The sequence below is a fragment of the Neolamprologus multifasciatus genome, chromosome 12 (genome assembly GCF_963576455.1).
Source record: "Neolamprologus multifasciatus chromosome 12, fNeoMul1.2, whole genome shotgun sequence".
Classification (NCBI taxonomy): Eukaryota; Metazoa; Chordata; class Actinopteri; order Cichliformes; family Cichlidae; genus Neolamprologus; species Neolamprologus multifasciatus.
In genome coordinates, this window is record NC_140450.1 from 20,358,017 (window position 1) to 20,375,114 (window position 17,098).

The 17,098-nt window shown below is 39.6% G+C and overlaps 2 protein-coding genes across 3 annotated transcripts in view; both read left to right on the top strand.

Annotated features, from left to right (window-relative positions):
- sv2ca (synaptic vesicle glycoprotein 2Ca) overlaps positions 1 to 9,961 on the top strand; it is a 30,565-nt gene extending 20,604 nt beyond the window's left edge. The window contains 9 exon segments of the mRNA XM_085181392.1: positions 1,971 to 2,104; positions 2,557 to 2,646; positions 3,450 to 3,560; positions 4,178 to 4,266; positions 4,675 to 4,839; positions 5,518 to 5,651; positions 5,761 to 5,967; positions 6,053 to 6,212; positions 6,344 to 9,961. Of these exon segments, the coding sequence (XP_085037518.1) occupies positions 1,971 to 2,104; positions 2,557 to 2,646; positions 3,450 to 3,560; positions 4,178 to 4,266; positions 4,675 to 4,839; positions 5,518 to 5,651; positions 5,761 to 5,967; positions 6,053 to 6,212; positions 6,344 to 6,527 (1,274 nt within the window). The 3' untranslated portion in view covers positions 6,528 to 9,961.
- A 1,761-nt stretch (positions 9,962 to 11,722) lies between these two features.
- iqgap2 (IQ motif containing GTPase activating protein 2) overlaps positions 11,723 to 17,098 on the top strand; it is a 43,518-nt gene continuing 38,142 nt past the window's right edge. The window contains exons 1-3 of one of the 2 annotated variants that reach the window (XM_085181388.1): positions 11,723 to 11,839; positions 11,945 to 12,109; positions 15,136 to 15,235. In XM_085181388.1, the coding sequence (XP_085037514.1) occupies positions 12,064 to 12,109; positions 15,136 to 15,235 (146 nt within the window). In that variant the 5' untranslated portion in view covers positions 11,723 to 11,839; positions 11,945 to 12,063. Of the gene's footprint in view, positions 11,840 to 11,944; positions 12,110 to 12,171; positions 12,608 to 15,135; positions 15,236 to 17,098 lie in introns of those variants that run through there. The other variant, XM_085181389.1, reaches the window with a different exon arrangement.

Here is a 17,098-nt window from a genome sequence, read left to right on the forward strand (position 1 = left end):
AAATGAAATCACTGAAACTCATAATACGCAGTCCATAGACGCCATCATTAGGGCAAGAAAAACCCCCACAAAAGCCCACTAAAATGGGTGAGAGGATATTTTTTTGAATGCAAATAAACTTTCCTTCACAAATCAGCTAAGACAAGATTGCTTCAAAGCAGGTGCTGGAGTGTAGATGACCTATATGTGCCTATAAGGCCAATTTAGAGACCTGGGTTTGATTGTGTCCTGGACCATTTCCTGCATTTCGTTCCCTTTCACTGTTCTATCCAGCAATAAATACTAAAATGTCCAAAAACATATCTTAAAAAGAAACTCTTAAGTAAGTAGAGCCAAACTCAACGTCTTCAATGTAAATACAGATGATTGACCTCAAGAAGAAAACCACTGAAGGGCACTCAAAATCAGAAAGGCCACATTAAACTTTGTTAGAACTCCATGGAGAGATGAAAGGTTTGGAGATGGAAAGGAAGGCCTCATGATCTCAAGCACACAGGATCATCTGTCAAACATGCTGGAGATATTTTTTATGCAGGTAAGGGCATGGCTGGCAATAGAAAGGAAAAAGGAAAATGCATAATGTTTAATTTCATATGTGTTTATGCGTGGGTGGGTATGACATGGCATTATGTAGTGTCGCTGTAATCTGCACATGATTATTCGTGTTTATTTCTGTGCTGTTTCTCCATATACTCAGATTATTGCATGTGTAAATATATGTGTGCGTCTCCCCTCTTTGTGTGTGTCTGTATGCGAGAATGTTAGAAATGATTAATGAGTCTGGAAGAGTGCCTGTGGGCTGAGATCAGGTGCAACAAGATTTAACTTAGCAGAAAAAGCTCAGTTGTATTCGTACCCATTCAATTAACCTGTCCCTGTGCACTCTCAGGCTTCCTCTGCAGAGCCATTCATCTCTAAGTTTTACACATCACTCTCCTGCGGCTGTCAAGAGCTCCCATTTAAACGGCGTCTTTTATTTGTAGCCCTTTTGTGTTTGCAGTGTAAAACTCGCACGCAACACTCACAATCAGCCTTTTAATTCACTTAGTCTCATCTGGTTAAGAATATGCAATAGAAGTACCTATGCTGTATCATCTAGAGTTGAATAAATGTTGAATGCCATCTGTGTTATTTAGCTATTGATTCTATGCTACCATGAAAGCACAGTTGCATTTTCTTTTATTATGCCCCTGTGAGTGCAGACTTAACTAAAGAGCCACCTGCTGTAAGCTGAGAATTACTAAACAATTCATCCGTGAACTGTTTGTTACTCTTTCATGAATTTAAACCAGACATATCTGCTTGTGTGGCGCTCTTGCCATTGTTCTAGTAAAACAAATGCACCCACCAGACACTTTATTAGGTACACCTGTTTAACACAAATATCTAATCAGTGAAGCACATGGCAGAAACCCTAATAAGCCTACTTTGGTACTGTCCCTTTATGACCATAATGTACCCATCTTCTAATGGCTGCTTCCAGCTCAATAATGAACATAACGATGAGTTCACTGTACTCAAATAAGGTCCAGACTCACCAGATCGCATTCCAATAGAGAACCTTTGAGATATGATAGAATAGGCAATTCACATCTTCAAGGTGCAGCTGGTAAATCTGCAGCGTCTGTGTGATTCTATCATGTTAATAAGGTGTCAAAAGTGCAATGATTAATGTTTTATGTTTGCTACTATTGTAGCTTATTTTCTTCCAATTCAACCCCCAAACTCTGTTATGCTGTGTTTTTCACTTTCTGCATTAGTCACATGCAATTTTCTAAACAGATTTGGTTGCTGCATAATCATGATTGTTGTCATGATGTCATGATGATTATAGATTTTCTAAACTATGTTAGGTTTGGTTTATTTACGTCACCAGGCATGTGCATAGCTTAATATCTGAATGCTGTTGAGTCACATTGTTTTACCTTGTAATGAGCTATGAGTCACTTTACGTTTGCTACTTTTTGCAGGTTGGAGCTTCAGCATGGGTTCAGCATACCAGTTTCACAGTTGGAGGGTGTTTGTCGTCGTCTGCGCCCTACCCTGTGTGTGCGCTGTGGTGGCACTTACCTTTATGCCTGAAAGTCCCAGGTTTTACCTCGAGGTAACGAAACCTGATTTTTAGCAGACTAAACCTATTTTAGTCTGCGCCTCCTGAATGTGCTGCATCAGTTCGTATCCCAGAGAATGCCTTGTCATGGTGCTGTGTTGTCCTCAACTGTCATCAGTTTTACATTCAGCATCTTTCAGACAAATTGAGATTACTTGGACATTTCCCAGCAGATGTTTAATCAGACAAAAACAGTGTGAGTCATTCAGTGCTGTTGGAGGCCTGTGTATGTGGAAAATAGAAGCTCAGAGATCTGTGACAGTAGGTTTGCCGCTCCAGCATAATTATCCTTTGAAGTGAAATGAGTCACCATTGTCGTGACTGTCATCATTTTGCCCTATCTTGGAGAAATCAAAGGCTTGTATTTATGCACCTGAGCAGCCTGCTGCTGCTGATCCTATGAGTTTATCTTGTCGTCTCTCTTCCTTACTTTCCTTGCTTGACAGGTGGGGAAGCATGATGAAGCCTGGATGATCCTTAAACAGATCCACGACACCAACATGAGAGCGCGTGGGCAACCTGAGAAAGTGTTCACTGTGAGTGTTTGTTTCTGCTGTGCTGGGTTTCCTGACGCTTAAGGAAGTAAAGAGGCTTACATTCTGCCACCACTGGGACAGATTTTAACGCTTTCACCGTGCAGGATCACATCTGAATTATGATGGTTCTGAAAGCTGTTTTGTGTCATTCAGGCTTATTTGCAGCATGAGCTCCACTTTGGGAAAGCCGCTTAGTCAACATGTTTCCTGAATTGATCCTATGCTATTGAACACACCGTTTATATTCACCCTTTTTATACTGGTTTGATTTTTTTTTTCATAATTCTGTTCATTAAACTTTTAAAGATAAACAAACAAGCAAAATGCAAAAACCAAACAGAATGAATCCAATGCATGTACTTTAGGTCCAAAAATGTGTCAGTTTTCCATGTCAAAGTTCCAGTCAGCTGTCCCTTCCATTCATGCAACGTACAAGTTCTCCCAAATTTACAATTAGAGAGTTCCACATGGAAATAGAACGAGGATCCTCTCCGACCCCCTTCACGATTATGGCTTTCCTCACTAGCATTAAAAGAGACTCAATCACAGCCTTTTTTAAGAGAGGTGGGAATCTTCTCAAGCAGACAGAGTAGCAGATTTGAAATCTGCTGACCTATTGCTGTACTGTCACTTGAACATACAGCTGTTCAGAAGCTGATTTGATTTTTAATACTGTGTAGGTGTAATTTTATTCTAGAAATAAATGAAAGGCTATGATATTGCACAACAATGTCAGTAATTCAGTGTCAACTTATTGTAAAGTAATACAGATGTTATTGTTATACTGTTTTCCAATATTCCAGGTAAACAGGATCAAAACTCCACGGCAGCTGGATGAATTTGTTGAAATGGAATCAGAATCTGGCAACCCAGTTTCCAAGGCTTTCTTCAGGATAAAGGCTGAAGTTCATGGGGTAAATATGTCTTTTTATTTGATTATAGTTAATTTTTAAAGGCACTTATTGTAAATTCCTGCTTTTATAAATAACTTAAACCTTCCTAAATTCACTAATGCTAATTTCAGCTGCTAAGCAAATGTGTAAACCGGAAAACTATAGAGCCACTTTAAACCTTCCTCAATAAATTAAAACTGTTGTTTGAGTGTGACGACATAACCTTTTTGACTCCTTGTCAAAAGTGCCTAAGATTTGAGTTACAGAAATATCAAATCAAGTAGGGCGGGGCTACAGTTTATGTAATACCAATTCAAACCACAAGACGGTGCAACAATTCAGTGCGACTTTTCTTTAACTAGGCAAGTCGCCGATAACACAACCTTATTTATAAACAGCTGCCTGGTGGAAATGGAAATAGGGCTAAAAAGAAGTATCGAAAGTCAAAAGCAGCAGCACATATCAGAGAACAGCTCAACACCCTCTCTGGTAGCACACTGCCCCCTGGTGGAGAAGATTTCAGTTAAGTTGTGTACTAGGCCATTACAAATAGTACCTTTAATCATATTTGTTTTCCTTATTATTCCACTGTACCAAATCCTGATGCCTATTCTAATAGATCTCTTGTCTCTTTTTAGATCTATCTGAACCTTATGAAGTGTTTCAACTACCCAATGCGAGAAAACATGTTGCGACTGGCCATAGTGTGGTTCACGCTGTCATTCGGGTGAGATATGTCAGTTTTGTCATAGAAAAATCAGACAAGTTTCTGTGGTCAGATAATAGCTCTAGGCAGTCTGTTTTGTTGGCACATTGCATTTCTGACATCTTGAGCGCTGCTGTGTAGAAGTTGCACAGTCTCAAAATCAATCACTGTCTCTCTGCCCCGCGGAGCAATACATTTTCATTGGTGTCTCTGTGGATACAGAGGTGGACCTGCGTGCATGTGTGGAGGAGACAAGACAGGAGGCAGCCAGTTGATTTTTTAAAGCACAAGTATCTTCTGGATTTCTAATGTGTCTGTCTATCTATTTATTGTATTGTCAGGTCTCACTCTAACATGAACAACCTCTCGTTGATGAACCGATCAGCTGATTTTTTAGATCCAACTATCAACATGTCCCTCTGATTGCAGATATTATGGCCTTTCAGTCTGGTTCCCTGATGTCATCAAACACCTGCAGGCTGATGAGTATGCCTCTAAAGTGAAGATACATAACAATGAACGCATCGAAGGCATCACCTTCAACTTCACCCTGGAGAACCAGATACACAAAAATATTCTCTTCATTAACGACCAGTAAGACAATTCAGTTTCATAATAATAATAATAATAATAATAATAATAATAATAATAATGGAGGCAAATTTGTTATGCACAACTGATAAAATGTTACATGCTGCAATTAAAGTGATAAAGTGCATAAAATATCACCACTAGACATCAGCAGATTGCAGTCAACTGAATTCTGTTTCACTCCTTTACTTACTCCTCATAGTTCAAGTTCTAAATCCTAGCTACAGTAGCTGCTGTAGGACAAACATTTGAGTCAGAAAGAGTTCAAAAACAGTCTTTGCCACTGCTGCTGTTAGTCAGTGTTAGCTGCTGTTAGGTTTGGGGTCAGTCAAACTTTCTTTGAAATGGATTCAACATTGCTGGACTCAAACACTTAGTTTGATTCCATTTTCACGCTGTTTGAGAGTTTACTCGCCGTTTATCTGACAGAAAGTGTCATTTTTAGGACACTCGAGCCCAACATTAGTTGGCATGACTTTAGCTTATAACCAGATATTGTTGCATAACTTTCTCTTTGTCAGCTGTCAGCGCTGTTCACTTGTATTTTTAATGAATTAATTGTAACATTTATAAGAATTAAGACTTAATTGCACACAAATATAATATTCTTGTTTTCTATTAAATAACTTAAAAAAAATGACTGATTGTACCTTTAAAGTTAACATATTTCTGTTACTTCAGCTTTGTCAATATGAAGCTGAAGTCTGTCACCTTCATTGACTCCACCTTTCGTAACTGCTACTTTGATGATGTGACATCAGTGGGCTCCTTCTTCAGGAACTGTACCTTCATTGACACGTTCTTCTTTAACACAGGTGAGGCATGACTACACAGGTAAACTGGTATGTTTTGTCATTTCTAATTCACCATCTATAATCTTAACATGGTAAAGTTTTTTGTTTTTTTTTTTGCTTCTCTGGGCAGATATTGATGAATCTAAATTAATTGATGGCACAGAGGTGATCAACAGTACATTCACCCACAACAAGACAGGGTGCCAGATGACATTTGATGATGACTACAGCGCCTACTGGGTTTACTTCATCAACTTCCTGGGGACCCTGGCTGTTCTTCCTGGCAACATTGTGTCTGCTCTCCTTATGGATAAAATTGGGCGTCTCTCTATGTTAGGTAGGAAAGTAAGACCTGGCCCTTTGGTAACACTATGGATGTGTCCACTTTTACTCTTCTTTTGAATATGTGTGCATGTCCTCAGGTGGCTCCATGATCCTATCAGGCATCAGCTGTTTTTTCCTGTGGTTCGGCACCAGTGAATCCATGATGATTTTTATGTTGTGCCTTTATAATGGCCTGAGCATCTCTGCCTGGAACTCCCTGGATGTGGTCACCACCGAGTCCTTCCCTACTGTCAGGAGGTAACAGGACAAATGTGTTCTTTTCTTATAGATAACATTGTTGTATAGACTTGTGTATAAAATAGGGCCTAATTCATCCAATTTATGAGAGTAATATGTTTCTGTTTTCGTCTTTTGATTTTCTCTCCCAGGGGAACAGGCTTTGGGTTCTGTAATGCTCTGTGTAAGCTGGCAGCAGTTCTAGGGAACCTGATTTTTGGTTCTCTTGTTGGCATTACCAAGGCCATTCCTATCCTCATGGCGTCATCAGTGCTTGTTGGGGGCGGCCTGGTTGGACTACGGCTGCCTGACACTCGGGCGAATGTCCTCATGTAACACTAGTGTAGCAGTGCTCACCTGGGCTAAAATCTGGATGTGAGAGTCCTAGAGAAACCCCGGTGTGCGTTTTGAGAAAGGAGTGCAGCTGGCTTGGTTTTTTATACATATCTTAACACACATCTCAAAGCTCGCTGATGTATAAATGGTGAAGCAAAACCGCAAACACACCTTTTCACAATGTGTCTGATGCAAACCTTGTGAGGTGATAAGTTCAACATTTTGTGAATCATTTACCTACAGAGTTCTCGTTAGAGTTTGGTTTGTTGAGGTTGCACCTTCCAGCTGCAGTCATTGCTTATGTGGTAAAACTGCATGGTTAAAATCTGAAGGCTTTTAATATTGATACAGTCTTATTAAGCCAATCCAGATGGACAGAAAAGTGCAAAAACAAGCTGTAATGAGCACAGCCAACCTGCTGTGTGACAACGCAGGGACTAGATGATCAGACAGTTCATACTCGTGACACAGCTGTATGACAGCTGGCTTGCCCACAGAACCAACTATCAGTACACAGACCATGTGTGCCGATAGTCATCATACAGAAATAAATATAAAGAAAAACATGCAGCAGGTACCTCATTTGCAAAGATGAGATACATATATCTAATTATTTTCACTCGCTTGCATCTAACATCAATCTGCTGTATTTAGATCAGTGTCATATTTGCTCCTATATCAGCAACCTTCACAAAGAAGAACATTTACATCAGAGACCAAGCCCTTTGCACTACTTACCCAACCAAGAATCAAAAAGGCCATATAGAAACACTTTTCTTGTATCAATAATTGTATATCACGTTGAATATGAACATGGAAATTTTTATTTTCTGCTGTGTGTTTGTGAAAGCCAAAATAATGATTTGTTCCTTTTGTCCAAATCTCTATGTGGTATTATTATTATTATTATTTTTTTTTTTTAAAAAGCTCTAAGAGGAGCTATCCTTCTGATTTAGCTTTGTGTTGGATCCTGCTTGTGGCAGTAACATGTCATGCTGCTTCCTTTCAAAAATACTCAATGGCCTTTTTTAATGTGCCTCTCCTTGACTGGAGCAGATGCCCGTAGTCATGTGCTGTCCAAAGGTTTTAAGGAACAGACAGAAACTGAACAGGCATTAGATTAAAAAAACAGAATAAGTAATTTTATGTAAGTAATTTTATGTACATATGTAAAATATGTCACAGATATTGATTCATTTTTGGTCTTAATGTCATGTTTTCTGTTAGACATATTTATTTTGCCAAAACTTTTGTTTCCTTCTCTCCTGCAAAAATGCCACTGCTATACCAATAGTATCATCAAGATATGACCTGTGGCGTTAGTTACCATGCAAGACGGCAAAAATAATAATGTAGATAACAACCACCTCGTTATGACGGCGGATTGGTGCAGCCCATAACGTTTTTTTAAATGCATCTTAATTTAATCAAAATGAACCCCATTTTTGTTGGTTATAGTCGTTATATTCACAGTTGTACAAAACTGAAACTTCTAGGGAACATTAATCTTTTACCTCTCATTAGACTTGATCTCACTGGCCACTTGTTAGATACACCTATTTAGCTTTAGTCAAGACGACCTCATCAAGCACACACTGATTATCAGAAGGAAGATGAAAGATGATCTAAGTGGCTTTGAACATGGCATGGTTGTTGGTACCAGAAAGGCTGGTCTTAGTATTTTAAAAAACTGCTGACCTACTGGGATTTTCCCCACACAACCCTCTCTAGGGTTTACAAAGAATGGCCCGAAAAAAAGAAGAGAAAATACCTTGTTGATGTTGAGGTCAAGGAGAAGGGCACGACTGCTTTGAGCTGATGATGAAGAGATGAGACTATAGCAGCAGAAGACTGCATGTGGTGTCACTCTTGTCAACTAACAACAGAAAACTAAGATTACAATTCACATGAGCTCACCAAAATTGGACAACAGAAAATTGCCTGGTCTAATGAGTCTCAAATTTGGCATAAACAACATGGAAGCATGGATCCATCCTTCATTACATCAGTGTGTCAGGCTGCTGGTGGTGTAATAGTGTGATGAAATTTTCATAGTACCAATTGAGCATCAGTCTACCTGAGTATTGTTGCTGATCATGTCCGTCCCTTTATGACCACAATGTACCCATCTACTGATGGCTGTTTTCAGCAAAGCTCATATCATCTCAAACCAATTTGAGGTGATATGAGTTACTGTACATCATGTCTTGGACCTCAATACAGACCATGATGAAGATCATAAAATAAAGATATCAGGAAAAAAATTTGATGCCGTCCCTCCCCCCAGATTCAGTTGCTCTCAGTTTTGAATAATTAACGTGTGTATTGTATTTTCTGTGGTGTTAGCTTATCTTAACCTGCATTTCTCTGTATTTGTGGCATCTGTAACTTCAGTGTAGACCTGGTTTGTGTCTGTGCTGCAGGTGGCTCTCTCTCAGCTACTCAAAAAAAACAAAAACTGTACTGTACTTGTGCACATCATTCCCAGAATATGTAAAATAAGTTGGAAAGTGAAGTCTGCTGCTATTGTGCAACATATTTTTTGAGAACATATATATAATTTAATTTTTTTTTAAAACAAAAGTATAACATACAGAATCTAAATTACAAAAAAAACAAAACAAAACAAAACAAAAAAACTTGCCCAGCAATATTGACCTATGTCAGTAGCAAAGAATATCAGAAGGAGTCATCAGTATGAATGAAAAACCTGCATTGTTGTACCGGAGAAGTAATATTACCTAACATGTTGATGTATTTAGGGATTTTGATTATATGTACTGTATTTGTGTGTATGCAAAAGACAGCGAGTCTGAGAGGGAGAGTGTGTGTGGGCTTGTGTATGTAACCATGAATGTAAATATTATGTACATATCAAAGCTGATGTTAGTGAAGTTTCTGGGTTAAATGTTTCAGCTCCTTGAGGGGACACGTGTGTCTCCGGCTTCATCCAAGCGATAAGTCCATATACTGTGTCTCTGTTGTACATCCGCTGGTCCTCAGCTTTCACCTGCTACTCTGTGCGTGCGTGGTTGTGTGTGCGTTACACTTGCATGTACGTAAGAAAACTTGCATTCTTTTATGCTCAACTTTTCTTTATTATTATAAATTCTTCTGGGAGAAAATGATGACAATATTAAGATTTTTGTTGAGGAAAACGTGAATGTATCACTCTTGTATGTTTTGTTCATCTATTTTTGAGGGGAGGGGGATAGGCAGATGTGTGTCAACAATAAAGTTGTGAGTACTAATTGTGAAGGGCCTGCCGGTCAAGGGATGACTGAGCTTGATGTTCAGTGGTCAGCAAGTGTGAGAAAATGTGAAGAAGTATTTGCCAAATATTCAATTCCCTGTGATTGATGTTAGAAACTGGAAAAGCAGGGATTGCAGACTGTGCTGCTTTTGAACATATATAATAAAACTTATGTTCTCTAGCAAGTTAGTCTTCTGTGTCATGCTTGTGCTAAACCTCAGATTAATATTAATACTGATGCTCCTATAAACATCTTTTATGTGCGTAAGACAACATAAGCCTTAAATTTATGTGTATGCAGTAAGTTTAACTAAACAGTAACAGTTTACAAAGGCTATAAAGTTCAGTTTTTGGAGAAACTCTTTGAGAGAGTTCAGCATTTACACTCATTTTTGATGCAATAGTGGGCGGGTGTGTGTTTATGGACAGTGCTAGAGCCAAAGAGTGGACAGGCCACTCCAAACTCATGGGATGTTTGGGGACACCTACACAATCGCTGGTAAAGTCCATGAGCGGGTGAAGCACATACTTAGAAAACTGAAGTTACATCCACTAACTACTATTTCTGCAGGTCTTTTGCTGAACGACTGCTTTACTGTCCCTTTTGCCATGTGGAGACATTAAAGCAGCACAAGCATCCATTAAATTCTAATAATCTTACAGTTTTCAGCAGTTATATAACACTACATGACAGTTCAGCCCACAGAAGAAAATAACAAGAGGATATACAAAAACAAAAATAATAAAAGATGATGCCACAGAGAAAAAAAGAATACATAAATAGAAAAATGTAACAGTTGTTGTGCCAACCCAGTAAAAGATATGGTATTAATGTGGCCTCCACATCAAAAATTGTGTGGATGTGATCTTTTTCATTATATTGTACCACAATGGAAACAGTTTCCAACATTTTGCATACCTTCCAAATAAAAACGTGGTTAGAGTAACTGTGTCCTCGAGGTAATGCTGCCTCCTAGTGGCCAAAACCGAGGACGTGAATCATTGCAATAGCTGCCAATGAGTAATGTATAAAGAAGTCGGTATAGAGTCTTCTGTATACAGTCTTCTTTTGGCTGCTCCCTTTTGGGGGGTACCACAGTCATCTGCCTCACTCTCACCCTATTTCAAGCATCCTCCTCGATCACACCAACCCTCTGTATCTCCTCCTTCACTGCATCCATGAATCTTATCTGCAGTTTTCCTCTTTTCCTCCTGCCTGGCAGCTCTATGTTTAACATCCTCCACATGTCCAAACCTTCTCAGACTTGTCTCCCTAACTCTGTCTCCAAACTGCTCAGCCTGAGCCGTCTCTCTTATCTATTCATTTCTAATCACTCCCAAAGAAGATCTTAACATCAACTCTACTGCTTCCCGCTTCACCTCTTTACGTCAATGCCACCACCAAACTTTACATCACAGCAGAACTCACAACCATCTTTTAAACGGTCTCTTTCATTTTTGCTGCTATTCATTTGTCAAAAGTATGTCCATCAGCACCGCAAACAAGCACCATCTTTCAACTCGTCTCTGTCTCGCTGTCGTCATACAGTCTTTCTATACAGTCTAAAAGTTTTAATTGATTTTTGAAATATTTTTTACGCAATAATATCTTGAAGTGATATTTTTAACCTCCCACGATGGCCTTTTATGATAAGAACACGTTGGACTAGTAAGTTTATATGACTTGCGCCATCAACTTTGCATACAAAAGTGAAACCTGAACTTTTATGCAAATTAGAGGACTTTAAAAAAAACCTGTAAAGACACACCCAAGGCAGGGATGTCTAAGCGAAAAAAAAAGCATTAAAATAACAAATAATGAAAGCACCAGGCAGAATTAAACATTCACAATTTACCATCTTAAAAATTTAAATAATAATAATACTAATAAAAACAGTTAAAGCTCTGCCCAGACTCACCTTATCACCAGCAGGTGGTGCAAGGTGCTAAAGCTCCGTCAGCGTTCCCGTCAATCATTTCAGCTCAGAGCTGAGCGGGGCAAGAGCACCGACCAGGAGCACTTTGTTCAGGAGGCACCACAAGCTGTGCACACCATGGGGTTCGTCTGCTGCAAGGCACAGTTAGCACTTTCATGAAACGTCTGGACACAGCTGTGCCTAATTTTTTCTCTCCATATACATCACTATTATTTTTCTTCCCCTAGTTACTAGTTAGTTTATTCACATCTGTATCTCCCGAGAGACGCGGTCGCCGGGTAACTTCAACGTTAGCTTAAGTTATTTCCAGTTGAGACGAGTTCACGGGTGGAGGAAACGAGGCAGGATGTACCATGAAGAAACCGCAGCGTTACACAGGCCACGCTATGGAAGTAAGTGAGATCTTTTTTGATTGTTTTAGAGCTAAAAAGCTACTGACTTCTACCCCAACGTGGGTTGGTTGCGAGGATGAGGACGAGCTAACGTTTCGGTGCCTTCGCGGGGATGTTTGATGAGCAACAGGTGGGTGAGCTGCACCACTAGCTGCGGGATACCTTCAGTAGGTGTGGCTGGCCCTGACGGTGCGCTTAAAATGCGGATGAAGAGTGGCTATTAGAGGTTTTAGGTGACAGAAACCACATCCTGGATGTTTCAATAATACTACTAACAGTTATTTGAGACCTAGTTTTCTCCCCTCGCCTCTCGCAGGTGGCCCTAAACTCAGCACAAGGATTTTTTTAATCTGTTTATTTGACAGTGGAAGCCAACATAAGGCGTTTTTCCTCACAGGTTAACCATTAACTTGAGCTTTCTGCTGCCGCTGTCAAATGTGCAGCCTAACCCCGTGAGCACGCCAAGAATTTAACCGAGTCCACTGACAATAAACACAGGTAGGTTTACTGTAGATAGCATGTCTGTGGGCAAAGTACAGCTTTGAGAATAGGCAGTATTACCCCCAGTGCTGTTTTTTTTCTTCTTCTTTCTGTTGCATCTGACTTGAATCATTATATTTTATTGATCATATCTTGCTATTGTGAATCCATAAGAAGTGTGTCTCCAGATAAGATAGAGTAGTATGTTGCAAACTCTCTAAGATATGGGTTCAAACAAGTCCAAATTTGTTGGCCCCAAATCACAAAGTGATTTCAACTGCGCTTTAATTTGCAAGTGCTGCTGTGGGACCCCGAGGCAAATCTATTCATGTATTTCATACTGACCTGAGTTTATTGATTTGGCTTGAATGAAATGGATGAACCAAAAAAAAACAAAGCCTCTCTTGAAACGTAGCCTGCCAAAAGGTTGCGTAGAATAACCCTGCAGCTAAACAAAAGCATGAGTCATAATCACAGGGACTATAACTCAGGTCCGGTGATCTTGTGACACAAAAGCAACAGACCCATCCTGATAGTTAAATATAACACAGTGCAAGAGCGTAGACAGGCTCTTCCAGGAAGTGTGTCACTAGAGGTAGTGTGTAATGGCTGCACTGGGGCTTCTGTGCCTGACATACGTTTTCATCTGCATCTGTCTTCTGCACAGCTGGACCGCAAATCTGTGGTTGGACCCTTGGATACGGTGCTCAAGAGACTAGAAAACATTTCGCCTAAATAGCGGGACAATTACGTCTGTAGAGATGTGGTTGGCCCGTGCTTCTCCTTGCATGCGAGTATTATTTGCCAAGCCTCTGCTGAGACTTGGCGAACGAATGTCTCTGCAGGTGGCTGTCGAATAGACAAGTTTAACAGAGTGTGCTTTAGAGTTTTAAAATATTCAGGCTAGAAAAGGGTTTAATGACGTACATATGAAGTTGGTTTGGCATGATTGGTAGAATATATGCAATGTGGGCATAAAATTGAACAAAACTACAGTAAAGTCAGGATTCTAAACTGGTTTTTGTAGCTTTTGTTTTTGGATCTCTATGAATAGAAAGGTTTGCACTTGGCCGAGGTGTGCAGAAGCTCCACTGCCATGAGTTTGATGTCACTGTTTAGCAATGCGAACCTTTCTGAAACACATCTCAGCACTGATGGATGTAAAAGTCCAGCTAGGGACAAATTAGCAATATATGTAAACTCTCTGTGCAGCACATCAGCTTCATGCTCTGTATTGGAACTGCTGTGTGCTAAACCACATTGTCCCTATCAAATAAATTAAATTTAAATTTAATTTAATTTAATAATGACATCAATGGAACTTGAGAGGATATGCTCTAGTTTGTCTATTAGCCAGTGCTGATATTTTTTTGTCTGTCTTGTTTTTTTGTTACTTATTTAAGAATCACATAAATCTAGTATAATTAAGTCTTTTCTTTTAAGTCATCAGACAGTCTTTGTGTAGTTAGCCACATGTCACAAAAGGAAAGGGAAAAAATTGGCTACTGACACTGGCGGATGTTATTTTCTGTTATTTCTTATTTCCCATCTTATAGGTAACTTAGTGGTTGCAGATTATGGCAAAACCATCTTTAAAAAAGAGTCATGTTAAACAGTTCCTAGAGGCTTACATCTGCAGGGCACCCAGCTTTATTTTACACTCGCAGAAACCTGCCACTAAAAACTGTGCCTGTCCACGTGTACCATCAGCTGCTAGCCTGTATTTAAATGAAAAGGGAAAGATCTATTCGTAAAAGGAGCCCCTGAGCTTTAGATTTTCCCTTTTACTCAGCCAGAAATAAATAGATTTGATCGGATTAGAGCTGGTTAGGGAGTACGAGCGTGGGGTGGGGGTCTCATTAAGCTGCAGGTGAAGGTCAACTCTCAGCAGAAGTCACTTGTCAGATCGGCACCCCGTCAAAGCCAGTTTAAAAAAATTAAATAAAAAGACTATTTCATCTCTCACGGCAGGGTTCACTGAAGCATGAAGTGGAGTTTTTAAACACATCAGCTCATAGTAATTAAAAAAAGACTGTTATTTTTATGTATGTTTGGTATCAGCACTTCTTCTGTTCAGGTGCCGTCTTAACCTATACCTTCAATGTTAGTGTAATAAAACACCATCCTCGAGGAGACCGCTTCCTGGGGTACTGATTCTTTACAACCTGGAGGGAGACTGTGAAGACCCTCCCGATGTGTGTCACGGTTGCGAGTGTGCAACTTTTGCTGTGCCATGTTTAAAATAACCTTGTGTATGCAAAAATGTTGTCATGTTTGTGACAACTTCCTGTATTGAGTATGAAGCACACATGATGATCTTGGTGTTGGTTAGAGCCATAAAAATACCAGTGACACAGCTCCTAAGGAGGCCTGAGCTATAGTTGAGTATTAACTTGACCTGTTCTTGTGCAGCTTTATGAAACAACCCTTTTCAACTGTAATTAAGAACAATAAGAATGGACAACACACTATGGAGTATGTTGCATAATGAAAATCAAAGACAGTGATATAATCATAAGTGGGGTTTTTATTTTGTTATTTTCCAGCCATTCAGGATGATGAGAGGTTGTCAGCAGAAGAGATGGATGAGAGGAGGCGGCAGAACATCGCCTACGAGTACCTGTGTCACCTAGAAGAAGCCAAACGGTAAGGTGGGCGTTAGATGGAGGGAGAAGAATTGTGCAGACAAAAGCCAGCTGCTTTTCTTTGTATTGATTGCCTTGTCACAGTTCACACGGCATCTAGGATTTAAGTTGGGTGTGCTCTTGGTCAATCATTAGTTCTGTTTAATGTTTTTATACAAAAGTTTGTGTGTTTAATGAACAGGAAATGGTTGTGAAATAAAGGAATGGAGTGAAAGTGAGGGCAGTCTTATGAGTAAGAGAGCAAATGTGTGTGGTTAACAGTGTTTGTAGTATTATGAAGCTGCAATGGTGGATAAAGGCTGAATCAGCGTAGATGCAACATGATGACATGGAGGTGTAAACATTCCTAAGAACACGTGTGATTAAGTCCGGGGAGGTGCTGACTGAGTGGAAAGAGTGGCTCGTTATCCACTGTGCCCTCATCTTAGCTTTTTTTTTTTTTTCTCTAAAAGCTGAAATTATTTATTTAAAAAAAAGAAGCTGTTTTCCAAAGCAAGCACAAATCTGATGAAGAGTCTTTGAGGTGCCTTAGCAAACCCGAAAGCGAACCACTTCCTGTCTTCTTCATGTTGGCATCCATCTGAACGGAAGAGGAAGTCTGATCATGTTTCTTCTAACACAGATTTGATAACCACACCCAGTCCCCAAGAGAGTATTTTCTTGGAGTCACTTTTCAGCTTAAATCCATTGCAGTCACTGTGGCCTTGTGTTGACTGCACATTTGCTTTACGTCCCAATGCCCTCAGAGATTTATTGTTTGCCAGCTGAACTTTGACCCTGTAAAGACTGTTTGAATAGCCTATATTATCTGCTTAACTGAACACAGCTTCAGGCTTTCATCATAATCTGGTCACACCAATATGATGACACCTCAGCCTTTTTATAGCTGACAGGAAACACTTTAGCAGAAGGTAAACTGAACTGCATAGAGAACTTTTAGTGAAAAAGTTTTTGTATTAATACACCAGGTTAGCCTTTAAAAATACTATATTTAACTTTCTCAGTTTCCCTTTTAGCTTCCCCTTATTTAATCCTGGAGCTTGTGACACCTTTCAGCCTTTGAATTGCACCTCCATTCTTTGAAATGTGTCAAGTTAGATTAGGATTAAGACAGACCTTTAACAAAGCTGTAAACCACAGAGGGCAGGGGATTAGGTTCTGGTCTCTGGAGTCAGGAGTAAGCAGTCACTGAAGTCAAGCAACCATGAGTAAGCAACCCAGTACACCTGAAGACACAGTTTAATTATCCCCCTTTTTACATTGGTAAAAACCAGTAAAGTTGTTGTCAGCAGATGACCCAGCATGCCTAACATGCCCGGGATCCTGAAGCTGAAGCTGCAGCAATTTCCCAATTTGTCATTTTAAACATTTTATTTACATGTCGTCTGTATAAAAGCCTAATGGGACAATTGGACAGACAAAAAACTGGAATCTTTCTGCAGCAAAGGGACTCAAAGGAAAATAAAAACAAACAGCTGGTGGGGTCAGTGACATTGTTATCTCTGACAGCATGTGGGATAGACAGACATGCTTTGTTTTAACAGTGCTTTGCCTGCAGTGCCTAATTAGTTTAGGTCAAACTCATAAAGGTTTAACTACCTGAATTGTTTCTGTTGTATGTTGCACATTAACTCGCACCTTAAATGAAACATCTGCAAATATTTCACAGGACGATTGCTTCATTTTAGCCAGACTTTTTTTTTTTTTAATTTTAAACATCTATCAACTGACAAGAACGGATGTCAGTTAATAGACCCTCCCTCCCCCTCCCTCTCCACAATTCACACACACAGTTGCACAGAAGTTTCTGGAAGGAGACCTTGTACTCTCACCACAGAGTAAACAAATGGTGGTTTACATTTGT